Consider the following 14,878-nt stretch of genomic DNA (forward strand, 5'->3'; position numbering starts at 1 on the left):
TAGTGAACTCTTTTCTAATTTGGGTGGGATTTAGCTCAGACGGTTGAGTGCTCACTTGAGGTGCTTGTGTCGCAGGATCGAACCACCTCGGTGGATCCATTCAGCTGATTGGGTTTTTTCTCATTCCAACAAGTGCACCACAACTGAACAAAGGCCCTGGTATGTGTGTTCCTGTCTGTGGGAAAGTGCATATAAAAGATCCCATGTTCCATTAGGAAAAATGTTGTGGGTTTCTTCTGATGACAAGTCAGAATTACCAAATGTTTGACATCCAATAGCCAATGATTAATTAATCAATGTGCTCTAGTGGTGTCATTAAACAAAACAAACTTTCTTCTTCTTTTTTTTTTTTAGTTGGAGCTTGTAGCTTACAGTTTAGGAATAAAGCTCACTTTCAACTTTGGGAAACTAGGCTGCAAGGAAAGCAAAATAATGACTTCAACAAGTATATTGGTTCGTTAGACTGTGAACCTTTTGGAAAAGGTACATATTAAATTCTGCAAACTTAATCTTCAAGTTGTAAGAAATACAAATATAGCCTGTACGAATGAGTTAGGAAGATATACCCCTTAAACCGATAAAAACGTCTGTGCATGTGTCCAATACTGGGTCCATTTAAAAAACCTTCCTTTGGGTCGTTCATTATGCTGATGCTGTGCTATGTAGCAAAATATTACTATTATTAGACTCAGAAGGTACCACTAGCTAGCATAGCTACATGTATGTACATTTACACTCCATGTTCCAGACAAATAACATTATTATAAAGTTTTTAGATCTTACATCACATAAATGAAAACAGTTTAGAAGAAATGTAAAAAATATATTTCATCAAAAATATCAAAAACAAACTCGTGGAATCGGGAAAAATTATTATATTACAAACATCTTCTAAAACCATATAGTTTAGCTCCGTACTGTTTTTTTAATGCCTTCGTCAATATCATTGGGAGAAATCTTTAGCTTTCCTCAGTGCTAAACAAAGTAATTAAATCTGTCACCACAACACTGGTCATGTGTGGCTAGCAGGAATGTCCTACACAATGTTTTTGTAAAATGCCCGACTCAAAATTTACACATATACTCTTCAAAAAAATCAAAGACATTGTAAAGACAGTCAAGTAAGTGAGCGAATGAAGATGCTAAAACACGTTCAATTCACATAAACATAGCTATGCATAGTCATCGTTTCTACTGAAATGCAAAAGCACATCCTCAGAGAAGCATGTGCATCATGAAGTTCTGTAACTTTGCATGCTGAACCCTCCGTTGGTGGGGCATAAAAGGTCACATCAGCAGTAATTGAAACAGACCGCATAATGACACTGTAGGTAAGGCAATAATGCCAAGATTGATGTCAACTCAACACAATAATGCCATTGGGAGATTGCAAGCAGGGGCAACTCAACAAGCTGTGGCAAGGTACTTTGGCGTCTCCAAATAGACCATCTCTGCTTTATGGGCACGGTACAACACCACTCAAAGTGTCACGGTCAGGTCGTCCCAGAGTAACCACCGCCGCTCAAGATCGATACATCCAGGTGTGTCATCTTTGAAATCGAACCACAACAGCAACAACCACAGCAACACAAATCTCTGGACTATGCAGAATTTCTGACCAGACAGTTTGTAATCGGCTGAGGGAGGCAGGAATTTTCCCTAGAACACCAGTGTGATGTAACGTTTTGACCCCACGTCACTTAGCGGAGCATCTGCAGTGGTGCCAGCAGAGGGTGAGATGGACACATGCCAGGTGGAGAACTGTTTTGTTCTCAGATGAGTCTCGTTTTCTCCTGTCACGTGCTGATGGACGCACACATGTCTTTAGACGTTGAGGGGAACGTTATGCTCCAAACTGCGTGCAACAAGTCGACCGTTTTGGTGGTGGCAGTGTCATGGTATAGGCAGAAATTCATCATGGTGGTAGGACGGCTCTTGTGCATGTGGCAGATGCACTGACGGGCATCAGATATCTAGATGAGATCCTGCAGCATCACGTCATTCTGCACATGAACATCAACAATGGAATGTTTCAGCATGACAATGCCAGACCACATATTGCATGTTTTAGTCAGGAGTTTCTGCAGTGCCACAACGTCCAGACATTACCTTGGCCTGCCCGTTTGCCAGACTTAAACCCAATAGAACATCTATGGGATGCACTGGATCAGCAGAGGAATCCACCATCCCAGACACTTCTGCAACTTCTTACGGCACTGCAGCACGAGTAGCAGAACATTCCACAATGTGCTGTACAACATTTGATTGCTTCCATGCGTTGCTGTTGTCAAGCTGTCATCATGACTCGTGGTGGTCATAACCAATGCTGATATTTTCCCCACCCCTATGTCACACATATGCCTGTGTACATGTTTCAGGTGGATTCCCAGTGATACCGTTTCGGACATGTACAGAGTAATCCCCTTCCCATGGCGTCTTGATCTTTCGTTGCTTGTATCATGTCTACCAGGGATTTTTTTTTATTAAACTTTGAAAATCGATGTCAAGTTTCTTTTTTTGAAGAGTATACAACAGATCGATAGCTAGATGGATAAAAGAGGGTGAACGCATTACTAATTACTTCTGTAACTTAAAAAATATATATTTTATTTGTAAATCCATAAATGATATTGAAATAAAACCCTGATGGTTCTATTATTACAGATAAAATAGAAATTATGAACAAAACAAAAGACTGATCAAAAGCTTTATTCTCTTAAAGAAAATATAAGCGATGCTAAATAGAGAATAATACATTTGTGTCTGTTAGATACCATTTATCTTACAACAAGTTGTTTTAAAATGTATCAAACGAGCAAAAGTCAGTTGGGATACATTTTTAAACGAGTTGGGAGATAAATGGTATCTAACGGACATGAATGTACATGTAGTATTCTGTTTCTTACATATCCTCAAAAACCAGGTTTAAGCAAATTTTGACATCTTTTTCAACCAAAAGTTATTTACAGCCCTTTCGCTTGTAGCTAACTTACGCATCACAGACAAATGATTGTCTGTTTGTATATCTGAACGAATTAAGGAGTACTTCCATTTTCTCATTAATGAATATCAAACTGGTTTCATGCCGGGCTGTTTTATTGGTGACAATATAAGGATATTGTATGATATTTTGTACTATACTGAATCACAAAATATTCAAGAATATTTCTACTAGTAGATTTCGAAAAAGCATTCAAGTCCATTTCATGGCCATACATTTATATACATAAAACCCTGGATTTTTTTTTTTTTTTACAGCAGATATTAAACACTGTTATAAATATTAAACCATATTATACTCAATACAAAAGTTTTTTCATTGTTTAATATATACTCTTAAAAAAAAGTAGGGGAACCTGAAATATTAAATTTAATATCAACTATTAGATCAAACGTACGTTTTGACCACAGACATCCTAGTAAAGAATGTTCAGGGCTGTTTATCAACGCACCGAAACACATTCCATAGTTTGCACGTGCATCACGCAGTTGCCCCGTACACGTGCGTGGGGTGTCATTCTCGATTTTGACAATTTCCAAGAAGGTCGATTAATCACTGTGGAACATTATTTCTGTCAATCTTTTTCATTCTGTTGATCATACAGTTATTATTGTTTTGTTTTTAGTCATTTTTATTGTTTGAATTTGCAATTTACTAATAAAAAAACTTCAACTTTCAAATTTCACTTTTGACTCCATGGCAATCGTCCTTCAAGATCTTTAGTGGTCATAAAACCTACTGTAATACTGAACTACCGGTTGTAATGTTTGCCCAATTAATTCACTATTATCATATAACCATTCCCCACAGCTAATATACCTTACAATTTTGGCAATTGTAAATTCTTATTAGACTTCCCCTACTTTTTTTTTGAAGAGCATATATATATAGCGGCTGAAGGCAAGGTGATTCATTATCTCCATATACATTTCTTCTCTTTGTAGAAATCCTTGCAGGACTTGTACGTAAAAATAATCAAATTAAGGGCATCTCAATAGACAACAAAGAATACCTAATTTCACAGTATGCTGATGATACTGATTGTTTACTTGATGGTAGTAGGACAACTTTTGAAGAAACAATAAATACCTTAAATATATTTTTTGAATTATTGGCACTCAATATTAATTTTGATAAATTAGAAGTAATTTGTATTGGCTCTCTTAGGAATAGTCCAATACAATATTAAAATCTTAACCTAAAATGGGATCCCTCTTCGTTTAAAGCACTTGGGATTATTTTTGGTACTGACTTAAATGAAATGACCAAACTTAAATATAATTCAAAACTATTTGAAATTAAACAAATGATAAATATATGGATGAGAAGGTTGTTAATGCCACTGGAAAAAAACAGCTAGAATAAAAAGCTTAGTTATCTACTAAATCCATCAGAAATATTTTAGAAAAATTTTGCACAAAATATTGTTTAAATTTGTATGGAATCAAATCACCCACACCCACACACACACACACATACCACCCCACCCACTCGAAAAGTAACCAGTATGCAGCCACATTTATAGGGAGGGCGAATGCTATGGTGCGTTTCCATAAATTTTTGGATTTGCATAAAAGTTGTTAATCTCATTGGATTTGCATAAAAGTTGTTAATCTCATTGGATTTGCATAAAAGTTGTTAATCTTAGATTTTTTGACAGATGAGAGATTTATGACATATGCAATTACAAACGAGTAGTTAGAATGTTCTATAACTTGAGCATTTTAGAGCAGCCCCCCTCCCCCGTCTTTTCTTCTGTCTTCACGCATATTTAAAATGAAATATGCGAACGAACATTCAATTTTTTGAAGGTCAATAATATTTATTAGTTAGTACTTTCTTTTTTTTGTAATTTGTATAATAGTGGTTTAGGGTTCTAAGAATAGAACTACAAATATTCCTCTAGTACAATATAACCATTTTTAGCGAGGCTGGAGCCTACTTTAGTGGACACATGGCTTTCATTACACGGTGCGAGATGTAGCCCAGTGGTAAAGCGCTCACTTGATGCGCGGTCGGTTTGGAATCAATCCCTGTCATTGGGCCCAATCCCCGTCATTGGGCCCATTGGGCTATTTCTCGCTCCAGCCAGTGCATCACGACTGGTATATCAAAGGCTGTGGTATGTGCTATTCTATCAATTGGATGGTGCATATAAAAGATCCCTTGCTGCTAATCGAAAAAGAGTAGCTTATGAAGTGGCGACAGTAGATTTCCCTTTTCAATATTTGTGTGGTCCTTAACCATATGTCCGATGCTATATAACCGTAAATAAAATGTGTTGAATGCATTATTAAATAAACCATTTTCCTTTCATTACACATTTCACAACATGTAATATAAACATTTTCATGAAATCGGAATTTTCTGCTGAACTTATTCTAAACCAGAAAAGAATACGTACGACTGTAACATGGCTGGCTGGTTTGAAGAAGAAAGGGTGGAACTAACAGATCTCATTTGCATGTTAAACGCCAGATTTATATATCCTAGTTTTCCAAGTTCCAGATATATAAATCCCCGAAAATTAGTTTTGGATTTGTAAATCCAGAAAGTGAAAGTTTCTGATTTATAAATCTGTAAGATTTCCTTGAAGATTTATATAATATACGTGTATTTGTAAATGTTTCCTTTACTTTTTTTCACAGATATACATGTAGGATTTAATTTTAGTGATATTTTTATTATGTTCAAATTTGTAGTGCATTTAGCTATGATATATAAATATATATATATTGCTAGTCTGAGCATTCTTACTACTTTATTTTCATCATATAACCCATTAGTTGTTAATCTGAGCATACCTGTCGTAAGTCGGGAGTTGAGGAATTACAGCACAGCCGTTAAGTTGGCCAACTTTCTCCGGGCAGTTGGTAGTCTGAACCTAGCATTAGTTTTATAAGCATGGGCCCTGAAGTGTTCTGTATTTTATTTTATAACTCTGCCTATGTGTGACTGTAACTGGTCTAATACAGGTGAAGCTGCTACAGAAAGATTTGATGCGCCGATATCAGGAACTGAAAGCATGGACAACAGGTTGATATTAATGCTTTCTTTATTTGCTGTGTGATGCTCTAATAAACTGTAATATTTTGAGGGGATATAGTATGGTTGACAGCTTGTTTGTTATATTCATTTTGTAATTTTTTTGTTATTGATCTGATAGAATCATCCATGTAGACCATTTTAGTTTTAATTTGATTTGCAGCTACAGATGAGCAATAACTGGACCATAGTTTTAAAGTTCTGTAGTATATTATATTGAAGGTATCCATTATAGTTCTGTTTAAAGTTTTCATTATTGCATTATATTCTTAATATTTTCACAGCTACAGAGATTTTGTTGTAAATTAAGGCTTTATTTAAATTGCAGTACTACCGGTCCACTTTGTTAGCTGCAAAGCACGCATATAGATTATTTTTCCATTTCTGTCCACATTAATGGTAATGATGTATGTAAAACAAATTGGATGATAGACTAATGTTTACTATACATGTATATGGATTATATAATTTGTGCATTTGGCATTGAGAATTAATCAGAATGTTGCACTTGTACTTATTATTAGTATAATGATAAATATCGTTAATATACCAGTGATATCTACATATTGAGTTAAATACCACCTGGCTGTTCTTTGACTAGGATATTTTTGTTCTATCACTAGCTGATACAATACCCCCATTTGTATTATTACATGTACATGTATTTATTTCATTGAAAACAATGGGAAAGACGACATGGAATCAACAAAAAATATATATATTAAGTTAAGTTTTATATATGGGATGTGATGGGAACTCTGTTAACGTGCTCATATCCACTGAAGCTTCAGGTACGCCCATCCCGGACTTAATCTCTGACCTTGTCAATGATTAATTCTGGGACAGGAGGGGGTTTATATATACATTGATCAATTGAAAATTACAATATTTATTAATAAAAATAGTTGCCATAACTGCATGTATCAAGGGTGGTGCAGACGGTACGGCCATACCACTTTTTTGTTCATATTTGTTGTATCCGTGAAAATGTCATTCACAGATGAATTTGAAAGGAGAATCTGGCAACCTCGAGCCATACCACTATCTTTTACACTGTACCGCCCCTGTGTATACATTGTATATTCCCTGGACTCGGTCACTGGCAAAGTAAAAGGCCATTTCCAGAGTAGACTTGCCTGAACCTTAACTGGATATGGGCTTGACACAAGTTGATCGCAATAGCTAATAGTAAATAAGAGGTTGGGTTTGTTTTGTGTTTTTTTTTGTGTTTTTTTGGGGGGGGGGGGGGTGTAATAATAAGTACAGTATAGTATAATAAGGCACTGTACAGTGGTGTGTTTGCCTTGCTGCACCAGTTTTCATGTGCAGTGCTAATTTCTTACCAGTACTTTTTTTTTTTATCAATCGTGTTACGGAATCATTTCATTTATTCATTTCAATTTGTTACTGTGCTTATTAGTGGTTACACCTATCCAATGAGTCTCCAAAACTTGTAAGAGCCAATACCATGGAGTGAACTCAGTACCTCTCATCCTTAAGTCCAATAACTGAGACCAGTATGGATCATAATAAAATGTTCAAATGCAGTGAACAGTGGACTCTTATATGTATCATAGGGGATTACGGTGAGAGTTGAAATTAGTCTGCCACTTGGATTTCTCTAAAAACAATCTTGTTAAGTCCCAAATATTGTTTTTTTATTCTGTGTGTGTAAAACATGAAGGAATTATGAAGTGTCAGCTGTGAAAACCTGATTGATTTTCAGTCAAAACAATCATATAAGTTTTTTAAGTCCCAAATATTGCTTTTTATTCTGTGTGTGAAAAACATGGGGGAATTATAAAGTGCCAATTTTTTTTTTTTGAAAATCAGATTGATATATTGCTCTTTTTTCTGTGTCTGAAAAACATGAAAAAATTATGAATTGTCCGTTGTGAAAACCAGATTGATTTTTTTGTACATAAATGTAACATTCCTAATTAATGGGTGTTTCGGAATTGTTAACATGGCGGAGTGGGAGACACCATCTTTATTATTTTATGTTTTGTGGGTGTTACGTTTTTGTTTGTATGCATACTTGGTTCAAATACAATTTTATTTTGTGTTGTTGGGTATATATGAAACAAACTGCATATTGCCATCCCCCATGTGATAACTCGACAACAGCCCTATAATTAACATTTAGGGGGGGGGGAAAGTAATTACATGAAAAAAGAAATTATACAGATTTTTTATGTTTTCTCCTAAATCGGTGAATAAAGTTAGATTTAGTTTTGTTTAACGACGCCACTAGAGCACATTGTTTATGAATCATCGGGGGCTGGATGTCAAAATATTTGGTAATTCTGACAGTCTTCGGGGAAACCTTCAACATTTTTCCATTAGCAGCAAGGGATCTTTTATATGCCATTTCCCATGGACAGGACAGTACATACCACTGCCTTTAATATACAGTCATGGGGAACTAGTTCACAGGGGATAAATGAATTTAATGGGTAAAGTACAAGAAGTAAAATAAATAACTTAGTTATAGCTGGTTTTACTTTTTGTTTCAAACACAATCGACATGACATTGTGTAATTATTCTGAGCAGAAACATATTGTTTTCTGTGTACAAAATACCGGAATACATTGTTATATACATTGTACTAGGTGAGATCATTAGAAATCATGTACCATGTGTGGGATACATATCTGCTTAAAACTTTTGTCTTACCATTTTAAAAAAATAATGTAGGTGACATACAGTTAGCTGTGTGAATAAAGTTATTTCACTAACAAAATGTTCTGCATGTTATTCTGTTGAGGAGTTTGTGAATCCAAAACTTCATTATTAACACCTTTTTACTTGTGATTGGTTTCTCTTCTTCTTCTTCTTCTTTTTGGACCCTAATCCTACCAAATTAATTTGACAATTTTTAAGTAATTATTGATTTATCACAAAACATAATTAACATAACTCAGTATGCATGCCATTGAGGCATTGCCATGTATAATTTATTTGAGGTTACTTCTAAAGGCTGAAATGACTGGTATTATGTTAGAAACAATAATATTACTAACAGCACATGTATTTAGTTTGTATTTGCACATTCTGTTTGATTCTCTTTGCCATTGCACATCATTATGGTAATTGAACTGGTCGGACTGTAATTACATGTATGCTTTAGATATTTCTTGCACCATGCACAAAATGTTCATGTATTTCATATAGTTTTACACACACACACAAACACACACACACACACACACACACACACACACATGAACACAAACACAAACACATCACACAGACACACACACAGATCATAAAACACACACACAAAACACATGCACACACTGCATAAGCATACACACACACACACACACACACATACATAAACACAAAGCCATGCAAGAAATGTGTGCACACACACACACACACACACACACACTTATTTATTTTTAGTAGTTATAGTGCTTAGTGGTGGTGGGTATTAAATAATTTTATCCTGCAGTCACTAATATACATTGGCAGTACAGCTTTTCCCTGATATTTAAGCCTTATTTAACTTGTTTGTTTCGGATTACATTTTCAGTAACAAAGAATGATGTCATGTATGTTGCATGACGTTATACTTCAAAAAGACTTGTTTGCTACATTGCTCATACACTATTTGCATAGCAGAACTTGGATAAATATGTTTCGATATTCTTCGCTGGATTGCAGGATAAATAAAACAACTTGTTAAGTACTGCAGGCTTTAACATATTAATTTTATTCTGCTGAGGTTGAATGGCAAATGCTGTTTGGCAGAGACTTACAGCATCTGCCTTTCTAATCTTCACAGGATAAAGCTGATACCTTAGAACAGTAACCCAGTACTTACGCTATATACTAAGTAATACATTTGGGTTTATTATGGCTAGTGTTAATCCTTTTGTTATAATCTTTGATCTTTTATGTAGAGGCTAGTAGTCTGTTACAATGTTTCAGAATTCATTTCTAAAACCATGTCTAGCTAATGTATATTTGTTTACTTTCTATAATTATGTTTACAGAAAACTAAATTATATGTCCCTAGGTCTTTCAGTACTATTTGTATTTTCTGTTTTAGCTTTTAATCTATTTGGCATTCAAGACAATTGTTGCACATTTCAGAAGTTTTATGAAGTGTTAGGTCTTAGCATTATAAATTTATAAATCCATAATTTTTTTCAAAATAAACAAATTTGAGTATTTTTAGTCTCTATGAAATTGAAATCTGGGTCATAATTAGAAATAAGACTCAATTAACATTTTGTGCAAAATTTAAGAGTGTGTTTGCCCAAATTTAAGAATTTTATCACACATTTGACAACTGACATGCTTTTGGTACATGAATACAGTCATCATTGTAGACAAATATATTTCATCTTTGATTTTACAAAATTAAATAAATTTAAAAAAAGAAGTAATTTTTTTTTAAATCCTGCCATGGTGCTTCAATATATTTTATTTGTTATTTGACACATGTTCGATATACTTGTTACTTATCGTAAGAGGACATTTTGGTATGTTGTAGAATTTTAGAAAAATAAATACCATAATTGTGATTCATGGATTTTAGAAATGAATATTCATTGAATTTTAATTTCTGATTAGTTTCAGTAGAATGTAGCAGTTATTATGTTTGGCATGTATATACATTTTGTGGTAGTGTAGTCTGCTAGTACCTACTTATATGAGTACGGTTAGTGTGTTGCAGAATTATGGTTGTTATATTATGCAGGGCTTCTAGATTATGGTAGCCCCACTCCCATGGCTAGTGATATTAATTGTTGGGCTAGTGAATACTACTATTGTCATGCCCGACGGCTAGTAAAATGTTTTTGTCAAATGTTGCAGTTAAGTCTATTTTGTAAATATGAATATCCTGACCTCACCCCAACCCCCAATGTTAGTGTTTTTAAGCTCTATCTCCCTCTTTAGGTGACATATCTGATTATTACTATTATTTAGTAAAATTATATTAACTTAAGGTAAAGTTGGACTAGTTAATGTTTATTCGTGGCTAGTAAATGTTTTAAATAACTGATCCGATGGCTAGTGGATTTTATCAAAATTCTAGAAGCCCTGTACGTATTATGCATCCATCAATGATTTCTTTAAAGCTCATTTTAAACATTTAAACAAACAAATAAACCCAATTTAACCTACACTTAATAATAACTAGTAAGTAATAATTTTTCGTCTTGCTGACCTGATTTTATGACTACGTAATTATTATCTGGGATTGATCTTTTATTAATATGAAGTAACATTAGCAAGTTAATTAGTACATGTATATGTCACTGGAAAGATATTTGCAAAGATCGACCACTTCATTTGTCATTAAGTCATTGGAATGAAATGTTTCTTGTCTTGTAATAATTTTTAAAAATGTAACAGGTTTTCTCTGATAACTATGAGTCAGAATAACCAAGTATTTGACATCCAATAGCCAATGATTAATTAATCAATGTGGTCTAGTGGTGTCGTTAAACAAAACAAATTTTTTTGTCTTTTACAGGGCACAATATTTCACCGCCGTTCTGTTCGCGTGTCGGTTACGCAAAATTAAATTTACGCGAACCGCAAATCGGTTATGTCATGATCTGTAAACGTTCAGAAATTAAAACTTGCAATCTTCACGATTACAGGAAGTTTATTCATGCAGACATACTACTGGTATTCCGACAAATGTTTTAGACTGATTTTTAGATACTTGATGCGCAGCAAACCAGTAAACAACGTTATATTGCAACAGTTGTAACTTGCGACCAATCTACAGTTTTAAAACATTTTTAAAGAAATGTGCTCGGACCACTTGTAGACATACTATTGGATTGGCTATAATTTTACATATGTTAAAAACAGTTTTAACGTAAACAGGAATCCAAAAGTGTCACAAAAATTGAACAATACTAACATCGCATAATGAGCTTTAAAAAACCCACATTTGGAATGTCACTGTAGTGTATAAGTACCATCGATGAAGTGAAAGTAGCATAGCCACCACAAATCGCAAATAACAATAACTGATCTAAATTTAATGCTTGCTTTGTTTTAGCCGAGACTGGAACAGGTAACAGGAAGTAAAGTAAACACCAATGTTCTGTCTTTTGAAATGAATTAAAACTGTTAAAGAGAGATATACGATTAAGTCGTTGAAAAACCGCCCATCGCAATCTGATCACATAACCAACTTTCAGTTTCCGGAAAACATTGTCAACTGATTAATATTGAAGCGATGTAAAGCGCTGATTGGCTGCAAGCCAGTCATCAGACTCTAAGAGCCGACACTCATTCGGATTACGAGAACAGGCGTTCCACGCATCAATTAAATAGCATTGTAACCAATAAACTGTCTATACAAACTGCAATAGCCATTCCAGCGGAAAGTCGCTATAATCACGTATGATGTTGAAAGAAACGATACAGGTCAGAAGTCGGCATGACACGTGTTTAATGCTTATGTACTTGTTGTTCGAAGATACAGCCTAAATCTACCGAGTCTAATAAAATGTGTTAATGATAATTAGGACACAATAGAATAAATTTACCGACTAATTCACTAGGAAACAAAAGAAGTGTTGTTATCCGTTATTGAGATGTGTAATGACTCACAAAGTGAGTTGTGGGTTTTTTTTTTTTTTTACCCTGTCGAAGTGAGATAAACGGTAAACACTACGAATGCCGTATTTCTTCCGTTATATCGGCAGAGGTAATATCAACGTTTGAAATGGGAACCCCCAAAAAGGGTAAATCACGCTGTGAATTGACTTTGAAACAAAAAGTTACTTTAATAAATGACAGTCCAGGAAAAAGTCAACGCACGCTTGCAGAGAAATTCGGTATCGGGAAAAACGCAAGTACAGTTAATATTGACAAGAAAGGCAGAGATTTTGGATGGCTACGAGAAAAATAAAGATAATGATCGAAAACGTTTATGTGTACGTTCTCCTGTAGAACAGCTGAATACATTAATGTGGGAATGGTTTCAACGCATGCGCGGTCAAGATGTACCAATTTTAGGCCCCATGTTAAAAATGAAAGCTTTGAAATATGCAACTGAACTTGAAATTGCAGAAAGTGAATTTAAGGCTTCAAATGGCTGGTTAAACAGATTCAGGCAACGACACAATATAACCTTCTAAATGTTAGTAATTCGGTAATAGGTAATACCCACTATTAAGACCAAGTCCCACAGGTGGTCTTAATAGAGGAGTTTCACTGTATATATATATATATATATATATATATATATATATATATATATATAGCTCGTTACACACACACAGAGGTCTGTGTGTTACAAAATTAAGCCATATTCTGTTATTCTCTCATACATTTTCTTTATTTATTTTGAGATGGTAACAAGCTATATGTACGATTGATCTGGCGCCGTTAATGATTAAAGAGGTGATGCCAGTGATTAGTTGCAAGTGCTAGCACAACAAACTCATTTCTTTTTGTAGTTTTACATTCAGTTCTTCACAGCTGTATAGCACTAGTTGGGGAACATTTTGTTCAGTATTACATCGCAATTTTCAGCGATCACTACACAATTTTAAAACATTAAACAGTATTGCTAATCAACTTTCACATGACTTGAAATACCGCTAATCAAACAAAATGTTTCCTGCTGGTAGCATCAGTTGGATTTGAAATTTTTTCCACATCTTATGATGCACTGACTAAAAATCTCAAATATATACAGTTTATATCAATTGTAACATACAGAGACAGTTTTGTTATGGTGTGTATATACTAAAGTATGTTGAGGTTGAGGAAGAAGGTGTATAATCATTTGTGTTGCTTAAATTTTACAGAAGATATGGGTTTGTTAGTTTTAGTGAGCATTCAGATGTTGGGTGGACTTTGACATATTATATATGTAGTTAGTTAACATTAAAAATACTGGCTATAGCTGACGCTACAGTGGACAAGAAGAAAATACTGAGTTGCTAATGCTTGATTTTTTTTTTTTTTTTTAATTTATTTATGTATTTATTTTAGTAAATGCTAAACTAGATAATAATTATTAAAACATCATAATTAAAGAAGACAAAATTAATGCTATGTAGTTGTGCATGTGGTGATGCTAGAGAAAGTACATGGGTGTGTGTTATGCTTAGATGGTGAATATAACTTACTGTGTTACTGTGAAAATAATTTAAAGCAGGTTTTAGTCCAGATATATTGTTGGAATTGTCTAAGAAAACTAGACTGCTAGAGGTGATAAGTTTCTGTTGGTGGAAAAGTTGTGTAGGTAATATACTATTATTTTAGTTTTTATGCATACAGTTTGACAGCTAGAATTGAAGTGGGGGGTGGGTATTTTCAAGGTGGGGTTAATGACGGTTACAGTTTAGTTTTATGCAAATCCTAGTGTCGGGGGAAATACAGAATTGCTGCACACACATCTTACTTCTCTTATAGGATTTTAAATATTTTTTTAAACTTGGAATATTATACATTTGTTGGTCATCACAACAATTTTATTTCTTGTCATCACAAGGCGTTAGGTCTCACATTAATGTTATGAACAATTGCTAAAGGACAGTTGATATTCAGAAATGTATTTCAAGTTACTAAAATCTAACTTGAGCATCACAGTTTAGTAGATTTGAGATGAAATATTTTGAGGTCAGCATGTTTATACTTATTTTGGGCATACTTTTTTGGGCACAGCATTTATCCCCTTAGACTGGCCTCGGTGGCGTCGTGGTTAGGCCATCGGTCTACAGGCTGGTAGGTACTGGGTTCAGATCCCAGTCATGGATTTTTTAAATCCAGATACCGACTCCAAACCCTGAGTGAGTGCTCCGCAAGGCTCAATGGATAGGTGTAAACCACCTGCACCGACC

The 14,878-nt window shown here is 34.4% G+C and overlaps 1 protein-coding gene across 5 annotated transcripts in view; it reads left to right on the top strand.

Annotated features, from left to right (window-relative positions):
* LOC121383197 (leucine-rich repeat-containing protein 27-like) overlaps positions 1-14,878 on the top strand; it is a 42,989-nt gene that overhangs the window by 16,670 nt on the left and 11,441 nt on the right. For 3 of the 5 annotated variants that reach the window (XM_041513070.1, XM_041513066.1, XM_041513067.1), the window contains exon 10: positions 355-483. The exons of 1 other annotated variant lie outside the window; for it this stretch is intronic. In XM_041513070.1, the coding sequence (XP_041369004.1) occupies positions 355-462 (108 nt within the window). In that variant the 3' untranslated portion in view covers positions 463-483. Of the gene's footprint in view, positions 1-354; positions 484-5,976; positions 6,038-14,878 lie in introns of all 5 variants that reach the window. One more of the 5 variants, XM_041513069.1, reaches the window with a different exon arrangement.

Source organism: Gigantopelta aegis, chromosome 10 (assembly GCF_016097555.1).
Source record: "Gigantopelta aegis isolate Gae_Host chromosome 10, Gae_host_genome, whole genome shotgun sequence".
Lineage (NCBI taxonomy): Eukaryota > Metazoa > Mollusca > Gastropoda > Neomphalida > Peltospiridae > Gigantopelta > Gigantopelta aegis.